Genomic DNA, 15,964 nt, shown 5'->3' on the forward strand with positions numbered 1-15,964 from the left:
AAAAGTAGAGGGAAAGGGAGAGAGAGAGAAGTGCAAGAAATAAACGGAATTTGCCAAGGTGTACAATAAAAAGAAATTTCAGAGTAGCAGTCTTAAAAGCAGTCAGTACAGAATTATTTTCAGCAAACAACATGATTAAGAGGCTAGATAATATTAGGTAATAAGTAAAAAGGCATACATTGTTTCTATCAATGAGAAAAGGGCAGAAAAACTGAGACTAGGGGAAAAAAATATTTGTTAGACAGTTGAAGTCCAGATAAGAAATCACTGACATGATTTTTTAGCAATAGATACAGTGTAAGAAAAAGAATCCAGTTGAACATGGTACTTGAAACGTTCTTCTCTGAGCCTCACAGTTTCCCTTTCTGTAGTCACATTCTCTGCAGTAAACAATATTTACAAATAGCGAAATGATGCTACAGATAAACCTACAGGCCAATCAGAAAAATGATAGTTATAGAAGAGAAAAGTAGAATCAAAAGGTAGGGAATTAAGATGCCAAACTCAAATGCAAACAATGAGAGCAGAATCTGAATTAGATGATAATGCCAACACCCAGAAGCCAGACGCAGGATAAGAACCAAACCAAGTTGGAGGCAAAATCGGAGGGCTTCAACATGATTTCATCTTGCCAAAGGATTTCTCTTTGTAGTAACAAAAATGTTTTGTAATTATTGCTTATTATGTTGATTTATTTCCTGTTTGTTTTGTCAGTGTGTGAATTGGGATCTCATGAATCATGATCATTTTATTGTAATAATAACATCAATTAGGATAGGATAATTTGTGCCAAAAATGTAGGTGAAAGACATATTTGAAAACTTTCATGATTATGAAGACTTAATATCATAAATAAGTTCTTTCTAATTTTGTTTTCCATTCAGCATAATCCCATGCCCATCTCTAAGAATCCAGCCAGAAAAATACCTCAGTCATTAAAAAAGTAAAACACTAGAACAGTGTGACATTGGTGTATAAATAGACAGACTGTGGAAACAGAGTCTTAAAGTCCAGAAATAAATAATATACTTAACGGCAGTTTAGTACATTATAAAGATGGCATCAGTGGGGGAAAAAATGGTCTCTTCAGTACCTGATGTTATAGGAGAGCCATCTTGAGGCACAGATGTTGGATTCATACATTTCACCATAAGCCAGAATAAACTTTAAACAGATCAAAAATCTATGTGTTTGAAAAAGAAAAAAACCGTAAAAGTAACTTAAGAAAGAAACATGGAGAACACCATAGAAGAAGAGATTGATATATTCTGCTACTTCACAATCAAAAATTCTTCATAACAGAAAAGGGATGGGGGTCGTAAACAAAGTCAAATAAAAGATAAATGAACTAGAAAAATTGACACTCATATTTTTTATGTTAAAGACAAAGGGCTAATTTCCCTAACATATAAAGGGCTCCTTGAAATGTTTAAGAAAATGACCACTCAGTAGAAAAATTGGCCAAGACAATCAACTGAAAAAAAAAAAAAAAAAAAAACCTTAAATATGTTTTTTAAAACTGGCCAGGCACAATGGCTCACGCCTGTAATCCCAGCACTTTGGGAGGCTGAGGCAGGTAGATCACTTGAGGTCAGGAGTTCAAGACCAACCTGGCTAACACAGTAAAACCCCGTCTCTACTGAAAATACAAAAATTAGCCAGGCATGGTGGTGGGTGCCTATAATCCAAGCTACTTGGGAGGCTGCAGCAGGAGAATCACTTAAACACAGGAGGTGGAGGTTGCAGTGAGCCAAGATCGTGCCACTGCGCTCCAGCCCGGGCAGCAGAGTGAGACTCTATCTCAAATACATACATACATACATACATACATACAAACTGTTCAACTTCAGTGTAGAAGGAATGCAAAATAAGCATACCCAAGCACTTATGATACTAGCAAAAATCCTAAAAGGTAACAGAAGCTTATATTTTATATAAAATGAAAGCTCATTGAACTAGAATAGGCAGCCTAAGCTTAAATAATAACAGTGTCACAAATAGATGTGTCGTTGGCTAATACTCAAATAGTACCACTACATGTGCCTGGCCAGGTGCAGTGGCTCATGCCTGTAATCCCAGCACTTTGGGAGGCCACGGCTGAAGAATCACTTGAGGTTAGGAGTTAGAGAACAGCCTGGGCAACATAGTAAGACCTCATCTCTACCAGAAAATTAAAAATTAGCTGGATATGGGGGCATACGCTTATGGTCCTAGCTACTCAGGAGAGTGAGGGGGTAGGATAGCTTGAATGAACTGTGATCACACCACAGCACTCTAGCATGGGCAACAGAGCAAGACCCTGTCTTAAAAAAAAATTAAAGTGGAATTTTCTTTGTGCAAATTTATCATTAAGTTGGATCATTATATAAACCAAATATAATAAAATTGAAAATGTGTTCTAAATGTTATTTTGGTACCCACTGTAGCTGTGTTATCCTAATAAGAATTTGACAGAATTTTGCTGCTCTTAAAGTGTTCTTTGCCTCAATTTCAGAAACTGCTAACATATTTTGTACAGTCAAATTAACAAAAGTGGTACTGTGACAACACCTCAAATGTGTGATCTTAGGATAAAGCAAAGATGTGAATTCATTAGAATAAGTGATCCAGTCACAATGAATCAATTTGCTATTTGAATGAATCAATTTGCTTCTAAACTCCTGCCCAACACCAGGGATGATCTGTTTCCTATAACTGTTCCTATACCAACAACAGAGGGAAGACAAGAGAAACAGAATTATGGCCTCCTCTTGGGCATTTGGGAGCCAAAACCCTGTGTTTACCACACTCTCAATTCCTTTTCTCCCTCCTTTCCTGGCCCCTCCTCCTCCCTGCCTCCCTCAGCAAGTATGAGAGACTACACTCCCCTTTACCTTATTTATCTGTAGAATAGTGCTAGATTGTTTTGGAGGGGATTGTTTGCAGTCATTGTATCTTCATGCCAAAGATACAAAAGTGATGGCTAATAAAGAGATGTTCTTTCAGTTAGAAAGTTTTTCTTTTCATAGGCTTTCCCTTCTACTTAATCTTGGTAAGTAGAACAGGAGCTGAAATCCACCCTAACACCATACCTGTTAGACATCAAATCAGTAATTAGATACTTCACCATAGAGGAGCATATAAATGAAACAACATAATCTTGAAAGCAAAAAAGAGCCCCCAAATAGCCCAAATAGACATATATCAGATTGGCCATGTCTGCAGGTTTACACATTCTCATGTACATTGGCCAAGCCAGCCCCACCACTACAGAAAGGAGAAAGGATTCTGGCACTGTTTCTTCCAACTCCTCTCATGGCCCTAAAATCTATTAAGGTTATATGGCTTAAACTCAGCAACTCTGTTTTAAAATACCCACTCAAGCTAGATGGTTCTAAATAGAACTAATGACAGCCAGAGGAGAAAGGCCTGTAGGAACTTGCTCTGACACAGAGCTGGTGTCTATAAACATGACTAGAAGAGAGCAGAACATCGTTCTATCACCATAACTTTTGTGTTTTTACGTGAAGATACAGTAAGATAATAGAAGAAATTACCTGTTTCACAGCCTACCACTGTTCTGTTCTGATAAATAGAGGTAAAGGACAGTTTAGTCTGTCATCTCTCCATATACTTGTATATTATGTGTCAATTTAGTGATTAATCATAAGTATCCACTAACTAGTGTTATGTGCTAAAGATTTGTCTATAGATATAAAAAGCAAATGGACTTGGGAGAAGGAACAAGTGAAAATGTTCATCATTTCACCTGTTTCAACTTCAAAAAGTTCATCACAATTCTTAGTTCAAAAGGCAACTAAAGCCAACCCCACTTACCATTTGTAAAAGGATAAGGGATAATACAGCTAAAGAAATCCAGAATTTGTATTAAACATACTGTTTAACTGCTAATAGCCAGGGAAAAAAAATTTGGACACTTTTTCTCTACCATTTGCATATAAGACTTCAAAGGAAATGGGATACTTTAAAAGAAAGAAGAGAAAAAGTTCATTGCTTAAATAATCTACTCAGTGAATGTGTGTAGAACATCTACAGTGGAAGGTAGCTATGCCAGTGGTTCCCGAATTTATCTATTAGAATCACTAGAGATCTTCAGAAATTCTAAAATACAAAAATTAGCTGGGCGTGGTGGTGTGCACCTGTAATCTTAGTTACTTAGGCACTGAGGCGGGAGGATTGCTTGAGCCCTGGAGGTAGAGACTGCAGTGAGCCCAGACCACACCACTGCCCTCCAGTCTGGGTGACAGTAAGACCCTATCTCTCTTTTTTTTTTTTTTGAGACGGAGTTTCGCTCTTGTTACCCAGACTGGAGTGCAATGGTGCGAACTCGGCTCACCGCAACCTCCGCCTCCTGGGTTCAGGCACTTCTCCTGCCTCAGCCTCCTGAGTAGCTGGGATTACAGGCACGCGCCACCATGCCCAGCTAATGTTTTGTATTTTTTTAGTAGAGACGGGGTTTCACTATGTTGACCAGGATGGTCTCGATCTCTTGACCTCGTGATCCACCCGCCTCGGCCTCCCAAAGTGCTGGGATTACAGGCATGAGCCACCACGCCCGGCGACCCTATCTCAAAAAATAAATAAATTCCAAAGCCCAGGCCACACTCCACAGCAATTATCTCACAGTCTCTGGGAGTGGGACACGGTCATCACTGGCAATATTTGAAGCTCTGCAGGTGATTCCAGTGTGCAGTAAAATGTGGAAACCACTAGATTATAGAATGTTGTAATTGTCATTGTGCCACTGCACTCCAACCTGGCCACAGATCGAGACTCTGTCTCAAAAAAAAAAAAAGAATCTTATAATTGTCAGTTATATTAAATGAGTATTAATGATTATGATTCATGTGCATGATTATTGTACATTAGTATTTTATTTTCACAACTTACGTGTGTAGTATAATTGTTGCAAATGTTTCTTCTACTTAAAGAAAAATAAATATTTTAGTAATAATTATTGTTAGTCTGCTTGCTAAAATCACACTTGCTACTTCTGTTTTCATATATCAACAGGAATTGGCAGCAATGAAACAGATTCTCGTTAAGATGCGTAGCAAACATTCTGAGAACAGATTACTTCTCACTAAAACAGAATCAAAAAATGTGACAGAAAATCAGAAATCAAAGACTTTGAATATGCCTAAAGAGCATGGAGACAATATATTTATACCTAAACCAACACTCTTTGTAAGTACAGCTTTTAAAACTTAAAATGTTAATATTCCTGATGCTTACTAAATGTATTTTACTTAATTTTTTCCTTTCATATTTATAAAATGAACAGATTTCACAAATATGTTTTATGAAAAGACTTTGAAAGATTTGCATTAATGCATTTTCTGAATGTGTATATTACCTGTCTTATAGATGATAGTATATATTGCTCTAATTCCTCATAAAATATGAAATCAATTAACATAAACTGAAATACATTGTTAGCTAAAAATGTATGTGCACATAAATTAAACAAAAAGAAATAAGAAAAATTTGGATTAAAAGCAAATAAAATACCTTAAATATGTACAGTTATGTGCCAATTTTTAAAAGTAGAGAAAATAAATTAGGAAATATTGAAAATTATATGTTTTAGCAAATAAATATAAATCAAGATTAAAAGGCAAGAAAATCAAAATAGGAGGAACATTATTAAATATTCCATTTTAACTTCACATGGTTTCTCAAGCATGCTTTCATTTCTCAGAAGAAACATGATTTTTACCTGCTAAACAGAGACTCAAAACCAGAAAGATTTTTCTTTTTTTTTTTTTTTTCCTTCTTTTTTTAGAGATGGGATTTCACCATGTTGGCCAGGATGGTCTCGATCTCCTGACCTCATGATCCACCCACCTCAGCCTCCCAAAATGCTGGGATTACAGGCATGAGCCACCGTGCCCGGCCAAGATTTTTCTATGATACTCTGATTCAGTGAGTCCTCAGAATCTTAATTTTTTATTTTTTATTTTATTTATCTATTTATTTATTTTTTGGAGACGGGGTTTCACCGTGTTGGCCAGGATGGTCTTGATCTCCTGACCTAGTGATCCGCCTGCCTGGGCCTCCCAAAGTGCTGGGATTACAGGCGTGAGCCACCACGCCCAGCCTCAGAATCTTAATTTTTTTAACTCCCTAGGTGAGTGTAATAATCAGTCAAAATTGAGAACCTCTGATCTCAGTCATTTTATTATACATGCAGATAATGCTACTCAAGATTAAAGAGTTGAAAGAGATTTTTTAGTGATTATATAATTCAACCTCCCTTTTAAAAAAAAAATGAAAATTGGCCAGGTGCGGTGGCTCATGCCTGTAATCCTAGCACTTTGGGAGGCCGAGGTGGGTGGATCACATGAGGTCAGGAGTTCAAGACCAGCCTGGCCATCATGGAGAAACCCCACCTTTATTAAAAAAAAAAAAAAGAAAGAAAGTTGCAGTTTAGAGAAAATAAAGGACAGTTGGGCAGGCGTGGTGGCTCACGCCTGTAATCCCAGCACTTTGGGAGGCCAAAGCGGGAGGATCACATGAGGTCAGGAGTTCAAGACCAGCCTGGCCAACATGGTGAAACCCTGTCTCTACTAAAAATACAAAAATTACCCAGGTATGGTGGCACATGCCTGTAGTCCCAGCTACTTGGGAGGCTGACGCAGGAGAATCGCTTGGGAAGCAGAGGTTGCAGGGAACCATGATGGCACTACTGCACTCCCACCTGGGCGACAGAGGGAAACTCCGCCTCAACAAAAAAAATAAAGGGACAATTATTTTAAGGGTACGTGTAGCAGTAATGAAGACTAAGCTTACAGGTGGGAGAAAACAGGATGGCTCAGTTGACCAGCCTGGACACAAGGCGGCAAGTCCATGCATCTTTTCCTCTAATATATCAGCTTCTCTTTGTTTCTCTCCAAGTTTCTGCTTACTCATATTTTCCACTTACTCACTGGCTTACTCACAGCCCTTTGTCTTGAAACAAGTTTATGTACATTCTCTCTGCATCTACTGTCTTATAATGTAGTTCTCCCTGTTTTTTTCCAAGACTAAGAATCTCATTGGCATAGCTCATTCTTGCTGGGTGATACCCTTTACCCCTTTTTGGCAACACTTCCTAAGGTTATTACCCAGCCTACAGAATGGCTGCCCTTAATGGTGAGTAGGGGTCACACCGTTCCAAATACAGCTGGTGAGGACTGTTTTTTTTGTTGTTTGTTTGTTTGTTTTTTAATGTTTTTTGAGACAGAACTCACTCTGTCGCCCAGGCTGGAGTGCAATGGTGCAATCTCCGCTCACTGCAACCACCTCCCAGGTTCAAGCCCTTCTCCTCTGCCTCAGCCCTCCGAGTAGCTGGGATTACAGGAACCCACCATCATGCCTGGCTAATTTTTTTTTTTGTATTTTTGTAGAGACGGGGTTTCACCGTCTTGGCCAGGCTGGTCTCGAACTTCTGACCTCAGGTGATCTGCCTGCCTCAGCCTCCCAAATTGCTGGGATTACAGGCATGAGCCACCACACCGGACCCTGAGGACTGTTTATTAAGGGCTGTGGCTAGGCAAGTGCTGCTCAGAAAGTGGGCAGAGATTATGGCAGACACTATGCTCTGTCTATTATAACCTAAAGGAAGAAAGTAGATTGCATACATACACATTAATGAGAAATAAGGTCAGATGAAAACCACAAGATACAGCCGAATACTTAAAGCCTGTCAGCACTCTGTGATCCTACTCGGCTCCAGGCAACAGCACCATTCTGACCCTGACCTTCTACAATTCTGGCTTTAGCTTAGTAACCTGATTGTGATTTCCTGGAATACCGGCTATAATCAGTACATGAGTAGTAATAAGATTTCCCCAGTTCCTCCAGATAAGGTTATGCAGTGGTGATAAAATTAAGAAGATTCAATATTAGTTGGGTAGTTCTTTCTTATTTTTGCTTATCTGGATTTTCTATTTCGTTCTACAATAAAGTTCTTTTTAAATAATAATAACGGAATTTTTTTTCAAAAGAGGTACAAGCTCAGCTATGTCCTAATGAAAACTGAGAGGTAATACTGTAAACAAGGCAAATCAAGACTATATGCTAATGTAGAATTAGTAATGTGAACTGATTGGGCAACCTGGGGCAAATCGTTAAATATCCTCAGTGTGTTCTTATCTGTAAAATTAAGTGGGTGGTTATAATGAAATGAGTTCTGGGCTCCTTTTATTCTAACATGCTATGATTCTCTTCAGGCATCATAAATTTTAGTTATTCTTTTGAATATTTTCAATTTTCCATAAGAATAATTTTTTATATTTTTTCCGAACTTGTTGATAAGGAATTTACCATGGCAATATTTGAAGTAAGAGCTAATCGTTTTATAATCTCATGGTGTTATACCCAAAATGAAAACATTTCTAATTCTAGATCCTTTGGCTGAAAGTATCTGCTATGGGCATTTTCCCCAATATTAAATTCAGTGATGGATGGGTGGATGGATGAGCATTTCCATATGCATTGACACTATGAGGCGAGCCACACAAAACTGTTAACTGGGCAATGGAGTGGGAACAGTGCTGTGATAAAGATGAGGAGAAATAAGAGCTTGACTTTGACACTTAGATATTCCTCTGAAGACATTTTTTTAATGTGCTTTTTTATATGTTTACAAATTTTCACAGTGTACACGTGATTTTTTTTTTGAGTCAGAGTCTCCCTCTGTCACTCAGGCTGGAGTGCAGTGGTGTGATCTCGGCTCACTACAACCTCCACCTCCCAGGTGCAAGCAATTCTCCTGCCTCAGCCTCCCAAGTAGCTGGGATTGCAGGTGCCCACTACCATGCCTGGCTAATTTTTATATTTTCAGTAGAGATGGGGTTTTGCCATGTTGGCCAGGCTGGTCTTGAACTCCTGACTTCAGATGATCCTTATGCCTCGGCCAACCAAAGTGCGGAGATTACAGGCATGAGCCACCTTGCCCCGCCATATGTGATATTTATATATGAAGGCAACCTCAAAAGTTACATTTTATAGAAAAGCTCTGGCCTTTGAAGTGACACATGTGACGGAGTTGTTGTTCAGGCATTTAATGTATCAACAAAAACTAATTCAACCAGAGAATGTAAGTGCCTTAAGGACAGAAACTGTATTCCTTTTGTTTTGCATAGCACCTAAACAAAGCAAATACTCAATAAATATTTGCTGAGGAGAAAAGCAGTTACTTGTCTTCGCAGTTTAGTTATATTCTTAGCTGTTAAAACTGGGTGGGGAACTTTAAAACTGAACTATGTCAGGTATAACCTTAAGACTAAATAAATAAATAAATAAATAAAACTGAACTACAGGAAGAATGAAAGTTTCACCTCCCATGACTCTAGTTAATGCTATTCTGCAACAGGCAACTTCTGTCTTCTTTATTCAGAAACACCCAGTTCATTCCCACTAATAACCTACTTTCTCTCTTAAGGTAGCTTTTTGCCGTGCTATCTCTTTTCCCAGCCTCACTTATCTCTTTGTGAGAAAAACCTAGAGCTATTCTAATCTGGATTAGAACAACCTTCCTTTTTCCTTCCTTTCCTTGGACTCTTTTGCTGCTTTTCTGCCACCATCCTATTTGAAAATACAGTTTATACTCAGGATTCACATAATTGTCATTATTTTCTCAATACTTTATTAAAAATGCAGATACTGGCCAGGCATGGTGGCTAACACCTGTAATCTCAACACTTTGGGAGGCCAAGGCAGGTGGATCACCTGAGGTCAGGAGTTCAAGACCAGCCTGACCAGCATGGAGAAACCCTGTCTCTACTAAAAATGCAAAATTAGCTGGGCGTGGTAGCACATGCCTGTAATCCCAGCTACTCAAGAAGTTGAGACAGGAGAATCTCTTGAACCCAGAAGGCGGAGGTTGCCATGAGCCGAGATCGTGCCATTGCACCCAGCCTGAACAACAAGAATGAAACTCCGTCTCAAAAAGAAAAAAAAAGATGCAGATACCAGCAACTCTGCTTTTAGTCTTTTCACCAAGTAGATTATAAGCATTAAAACAAAAAGAGCTCGGGTGCAGTGGCTCACACCTGTAATCCCAGCACTTTGAGGAGCCAAGGCACATGGATCACCTGAGGTCAGGAGTTCAAGACCAGCCTGGCCAACATAGTGAAACGCCACCTCTACTAAAAATACCAAAATTATCCAGCTCTGGCGATGCATGCCTGTAGTCCCAGCTGCCCAGGAGGCTAAGGCAAGAGAATCGCTTGGACCTGGGAGGTGGAGGTTGCAGTGAGCCAACATTATGCTTCCACACTCCAGCCTGGGTGACAGAGCAAGACTTCAGGTAGGGTAGAAAACAAGAAGACTGTGCACCTCCAGTATATAGTGTTTGAAGTGTCTGATATCTCATGAGTTTATGATGTAGTTCAGGTCTTGGCTTGTATTTGTTATCTCATTGGCTAGCATATGTTGAATGGGTAGATAAGTTTATATAATTGATACATAAGTGGTTATATGAACAACGTGATTCCCTAGAAGTGTTTTGGAAAGCTACACGCTATCTGGAAGTCTCACACTGTCAACCAAGCTAGAGGGCAATGGCACTGTCTTGGCTCACTGCAACCTCCACCACCTGGGTCCAAGCAGTTCTGCCTCAGCGTTCTGAGTAGTTAGGATTACAGGTATATGCCACCATGCCTGGCTAATTTTTTGTATTTTTCATAGAGATGGGGTTTCACCATATTGGCCAGGCTGGTCTCCAAACCCCTGACCTCAGGTAATCCACCCACCTCAGCCTCCCAAAGTGCTGGGATTACAGGTATGAGACACCGCACCTAGCCTGGAAGGAAAATTAGTGCAGTCAATTCAAGAAGTGTTCACTGACTATATGCAAGAGGCTGTGATGATCAGTAAGATATCAGCATTAAAAATGCTGCTCCTCAAAAAAATTAAAAAATTAAAAATAATTTTTAAAAAATGCTGCTCCTCTAGGATCAAGCTTAGTAAACAATAACATAAGGCAAGATCAGTTAGCCTACTTTTTTTGTTTTGTTTTTGAGACAGGATCTTGCTCAGTCTGTCACCCGGTCTGTGGCATGAACACAGCTCACTGCAGCCTTGACCTCCCAAGCACAAGCAATCCTCCTGACTCAGCCTCCCAAGCAGCTGACAGCACACATGCACACCAACACACCCAACTAAATGTGTTTTTTTTTTGTAGAGACAGAGTCTCACTGCATTGCTCAGGCTGGTCTTGAACTCTCGGGCTCAAACAGTCCTCCCACCTTGGCTTCCCAAAGTGCTGGGATTATAGCCATGAGCCACTGCACCTGGTGTGGGTATCCTACTTTAATGGAAATACAAATTGCAACAAAAACTCAAAGAAAGAATAGACACTTTGGTTTTGGAGGACTCTAGGCTGCCTTGTCAGAAGGAGGTATTTGAGCTTGCTTTAAACAATGCATGGGATTTTGACAAGTGAAGATGAGTGTTATTTAGAAATTCCAAGGGCAAAGAAAATATGATATGCACAAAATATTTTCTAACTTGTTCTCCTTTTTACTGTTGAAAAATAGGATATCTAAGGCTGGGCACTGGTGCTCACGTCTATAATCCCAGCACTTTTGGAGGCCGAGGCATGTGGATCAGCTGAGGTCAGGAGGTTGAGAACAGCCTAACCAACATGGAGAAACCCCGTCTCTACTAAAAAATACAAAAAAAAAAAAAAAAAAAAAATTAGCCAGGCATGGTGGTGCATGCCTGTAATCCTGGCTTCTCAGGAGGCTGAGGCAAGATAATTGCTTGAACCTGGGAGGCGGAGGTTGCCATGAGCCGAGATCGAGACATTGCACTCCAGCCTGGGCAACAAGAGCAAAACTCCATCAAAAAAAAAAAAAAAAAAAGAATAGGATGTCTAATATGTATTTTCTATATCTAGATGTTATTCCTTTCTTACTATATTCTTATGTGTGACTTTAGTCAATTCACTACGTATTAACCCTTTCCCTTAGGACAAAAGGGAAATAAAAGTAGATAAGTTATACCTAGAGTAGTCACATTAATAGAGACAGAAAGTAGAATGTGTTTGCCAGGAGCTAGAGGGTATGGGGATTTATTGCTTATCAGGTGGAAAGTTTCAGTCAAGCAAAATCAAGAGTTCTATGGATGGATAGTGGTGATAGTGCATTATAATGTGAATGTATAATACCACTGATCTGTACATTTTTAAATGGTTAAATGATAAATGTTACATGTATCTTAGCAAAATCTTATTTTTAAAATTTTTTTAAAGCCTGGGCAAAAACCCTTGTGAGACCCTGCCTCTACAAAAACGTTTTTAAAAAAATTAGCCAGGCATGATGGTGTGTGCCTGTGGTACTAAGCTACTTGGGAGGTTGAGGTGGGAAGAGCCCAGGAGGTTGAGGCTGCAGTGAGCCATGTTTATGCCACTGCCCTCAAGCCTGGGTGACAGAGCAAGACCCTGTCTCAAAAATATATATAAAATGATGAAATCTAATATAAAAAATAAATTTGAAATTCTAATTTAATTTAGAAATTGTAAGTAGATACTATAGATTATAAAATGTTTTTCTCATTGTTCATGAAAGTTTATAGTTTTATCAAAAATGGAATGTAGCAGTTTTTTGTAATATAATAATATAATGAGTACAATTGGTTGTATTTAGACGAGTGACAAGGATGCCACACTAGAGTAGCGTCAGCAGAGAGTCGTGTCCTAATGCTGTGCTTCCCAACATTTTTTAAAACACACATGGAAAATTATAATATTTGTATGGCATGACAGGATAACTGAACTTTGCGGGTAGATTGAAGGGACTCCAGCCACCCCAGACACTGGGGGCTGAGGAGATTAGAAGCTCCACATTCCTGTAACACTTCTTCTTTGTCTTATTTGTGTTTAGAAGCTCTGGTCTGACTCCCCTCCCCCGCCCCAACTCTGTTGCCCCGGCTGGAGTGCAGTGGTGTGATCTTGGCTCATTGCAACCTCCACTTCCTGGGTTCAAGTGATTCTCCCACCTCAGTCTCCTAAGTAGCTGGGATTACAGGCACCCACCACCACACCCAGCTAATTTTTGTATTTTTAGTAGAGACGGGGTTTCACCTTATTGGCCAGGCTGGCCTCAAACTCCTAACCTCAAGTGATCTGCCCACCGAGGCCCCCCAGAGTGATGGGATTACAATAGACATGAGCCACCAAACCTGGCCCAGTGTCACTTTTTTATGTTTAATGTACACTCATCTCACCGAAGTATGATCAGACTTAAACATACCTAGCTGTGTACGTGCACATTTTTAAATATTCATCCTTTAATTTTTAGTGTTGGAAATACTAATTGTAACCTCTTCCTGATGTTATTTACTTTAGCTGGTGAGCTAAGCTAGAAATCGAATTTTTTAGTGAGCATGGAATGAAGCTGACTGATCTCAGACAGTTTCACATTTTGTTAATGGTAAAGCCAGATCAACTGTCTTAAACTCACTTAACTTGGGCCCTGCCTGTGAGGACTTCTCAATATTCATTTATTTGGTTTCCAGTTTATATCTTTTTTGAAAAACAACATAATTATATCTACCAGACATAGTCTTTCTTTTCTTTAGAGAAGTGGTAGTACTGGTTACACACTAATAGATTCTTAATTCCTAGCTCTTTTTTTAGATTACAGAAATAATCCACCAGGCTTATTAAGTCTGCATTTATCAGTCATCATTCTTTCTAATTTTAACAAACTTTGTCAATGGGTTATAATCCCCACGTTATATATTAACATTTTAGCTGGCTAATTCTAGATGGCACAGAAGTACCTATCTTATCAGTTATTTGTTTCCAAAATCACTATGTAACATAGTTAATTACTTCTGGTAGGTTTCCAGTTAATCTTGTCATTTGTTTCTACAGTGGCTTTGTGCTCTCTCTTCTAAATCTGGAATATAATATACTTTGGGGCCTGTTAATACTCCACTAACAATTGAAGGTTTTTATTAATTTGTATGCATATATATTTTTATATGTATATAAAATACATATGCATATATATATATATATAGTGTGTGTGTATATATGTATATACATATATATATATGGCATCATATCATGGAACCTATAAATCTTATATTTAAAATAAGGACCTTAGTTAAATGGTTAATCCCATTGATAACTGAAGCAGAATGTCAAATTTTGTCATATAAAGCACCATCTTATGGATATGGAGGGAAGTAATTTTAATAAAATAGAAAAAAAGAAACACTACTGATCAAACAGCTAAAAGAATGGAATTATCAAAATAAAAAGCAGTTAATTTTTTTTATGTTTTTGTGAGGGAGTCTCACTCTGTCACCCAGGCTGGAGTGCAGGGGTGCAATCTTGGCTCACTTCAACCTCCACCTTCTGGTTTCAAGCAATTCTCCAAAAAACAGTTAATTATACATCTGAATTATTTTGCTGTGCCCATTTTAACGATTAGTTACCAAGAGCCAGCAATTCTATTGAATATTCTTTGTTTTGTTTTTACCTTTCTTTAAAAATGTCAGAACCATTCTGAGCAGGCAGCTCACATAAAAACAGACCACAGACCATAGTTTACTGATCCATGATCTGTCATCTCAGGAGCTGATAAAAAGCTTAGAAACTTCCAGTGTCTGGAACTTAAGGCTATCACTAATGGCTAGCACATTACTGACTAAAGTATCTGGAAATGAAGAATATACATTTCATAAAAATCAGAAATAAACTTTTTTTATGGAATCTGTTCAAATTTTGGTAGGGATGAGAGTTACATACTAACATAGATGAGAAATGACTGTGACATACTCTGTTCTAATGAAATTAACAGAGAACCTGAATTTATAACCAAAGGAAGAAGTTCACCAGCAGAAAGATTGAACATATCTTTGAATGATACAAATAACTATGAGTTCATACAGCAAAATATGCTGTTTCCATGCCTTACTGGTTAATTATTCCTACTCAGAAATTGGGCTGTTGCTTAGAATCACAAGTACTACCCCTGATGCTTATAAAGGGTGATGTTGCCTAATTAGTTGGAAACATATTACTGCATTTTACTGTAGTAGAATTTTCTTTTGTCTCGCATAGTAGAAAGATTGAATATAGACTCACATGAAACTTTATGTCTAGACTTAAAAAGAACTGAAAGGCTTCTGTCATAGCAGACCCACACATTCATCTATTCATTGAAAAAATGTTTATTGATCACTTACTTTGTGCCGAGTACTGTTCCAGGCAGTAGAAATATAAACAATTCCTGCCTTTTGTGGAATTGATGATATTTAATTCCACAAAAGGAATAAGACCTTACATTCTTGGATGGAGATAGACCATAAACCAACAAACAAAAAAATAAATAAATTGAACAGAAAGTGAAAATGTGACAAATGATATGGAGAAAAATATTATATATGAGGTAACTGAGAAGTCCTCAATTTGCCCACTTTACAAAATTAATAAATGGCTGGAACCTGTGCCTTAACCACTGCGCTATAAGTGCTCAAACCACCAAAATCCAAGGCGGCATGACATCGAACACCTACTGCTGGCCAGACACTTTCCCACGTGCTGAAGATGCAAGATGAATAGATGAATGGTATACACTAAGGGTAGAAGAGTCAGCATCTCTAGGAATTGTGTCCCACTGCTAGTTCAGCAGCTTTAGCAAATTGTTGTCTCTCACCTACAGACCTGGAGATAACTATTTCAGGACAAGTATGTGGCCCTATGAAGTCATCAGGAACCTAGCTTCCTTCTTCCTTTCTCTTCAGCCATCCTTAGAGTGTGGCGTCTGCTCTGAGAATCACAGTATGGTTGCTCTGGCCTTGACCATCACATCTGCATTCTAAGCAGGAAGTAAGAAAAAGAGAAGAAAGGCCGGGCGCGGTGGCTCAAGCCTGTAATCCCAGCACTGTGGGAGGCCGAGGCGGGTGGATCACGAGGTCAAGAGATCGAGACCATCCTGGTCAACATGGTGAAACCCCGTCT

At 38.8% G+C, this 15,964-nt stretch overlaps 1 protein-coding gene across 1 annotated transcript in view; it reads left to right on the forward strand.

Moving 5' to 3' along the window:
- Window positions 1-15,964, forward strand: part of PIBF1 (progesterone immunomodulatory binding factor 1) — a 233,993-nt gene that overhangs the window by 210,328 nt on the left and 7,701 nt on the right. The window contains exon 17 of the mRNA XM_017523632.2: window positions 5,014-5,187. Within this exon, the coding sequence (XP_017379121.1) occupies window positions 5,014-5,187 (174 nt within the window). The remainder of the gene's footprint in view (window positions 1-5,013; window positions 5,188-15,964) is intronic.

Source organism: Cebus imitator, unplaced genomic scaffold (genome assembly GCF_001604975.1).
Source record: "Cebus imitator isolate Cc_AM_T3 unplaced genomic scaffold, Cebus_imitator-1.0 Scaffold29, whole genome shotgun sequence".
NCBI lineage: Eukaryota > Metazoa > Chordata > Mammalia > Primates > Cebidae > Cebus > Cebus imitator.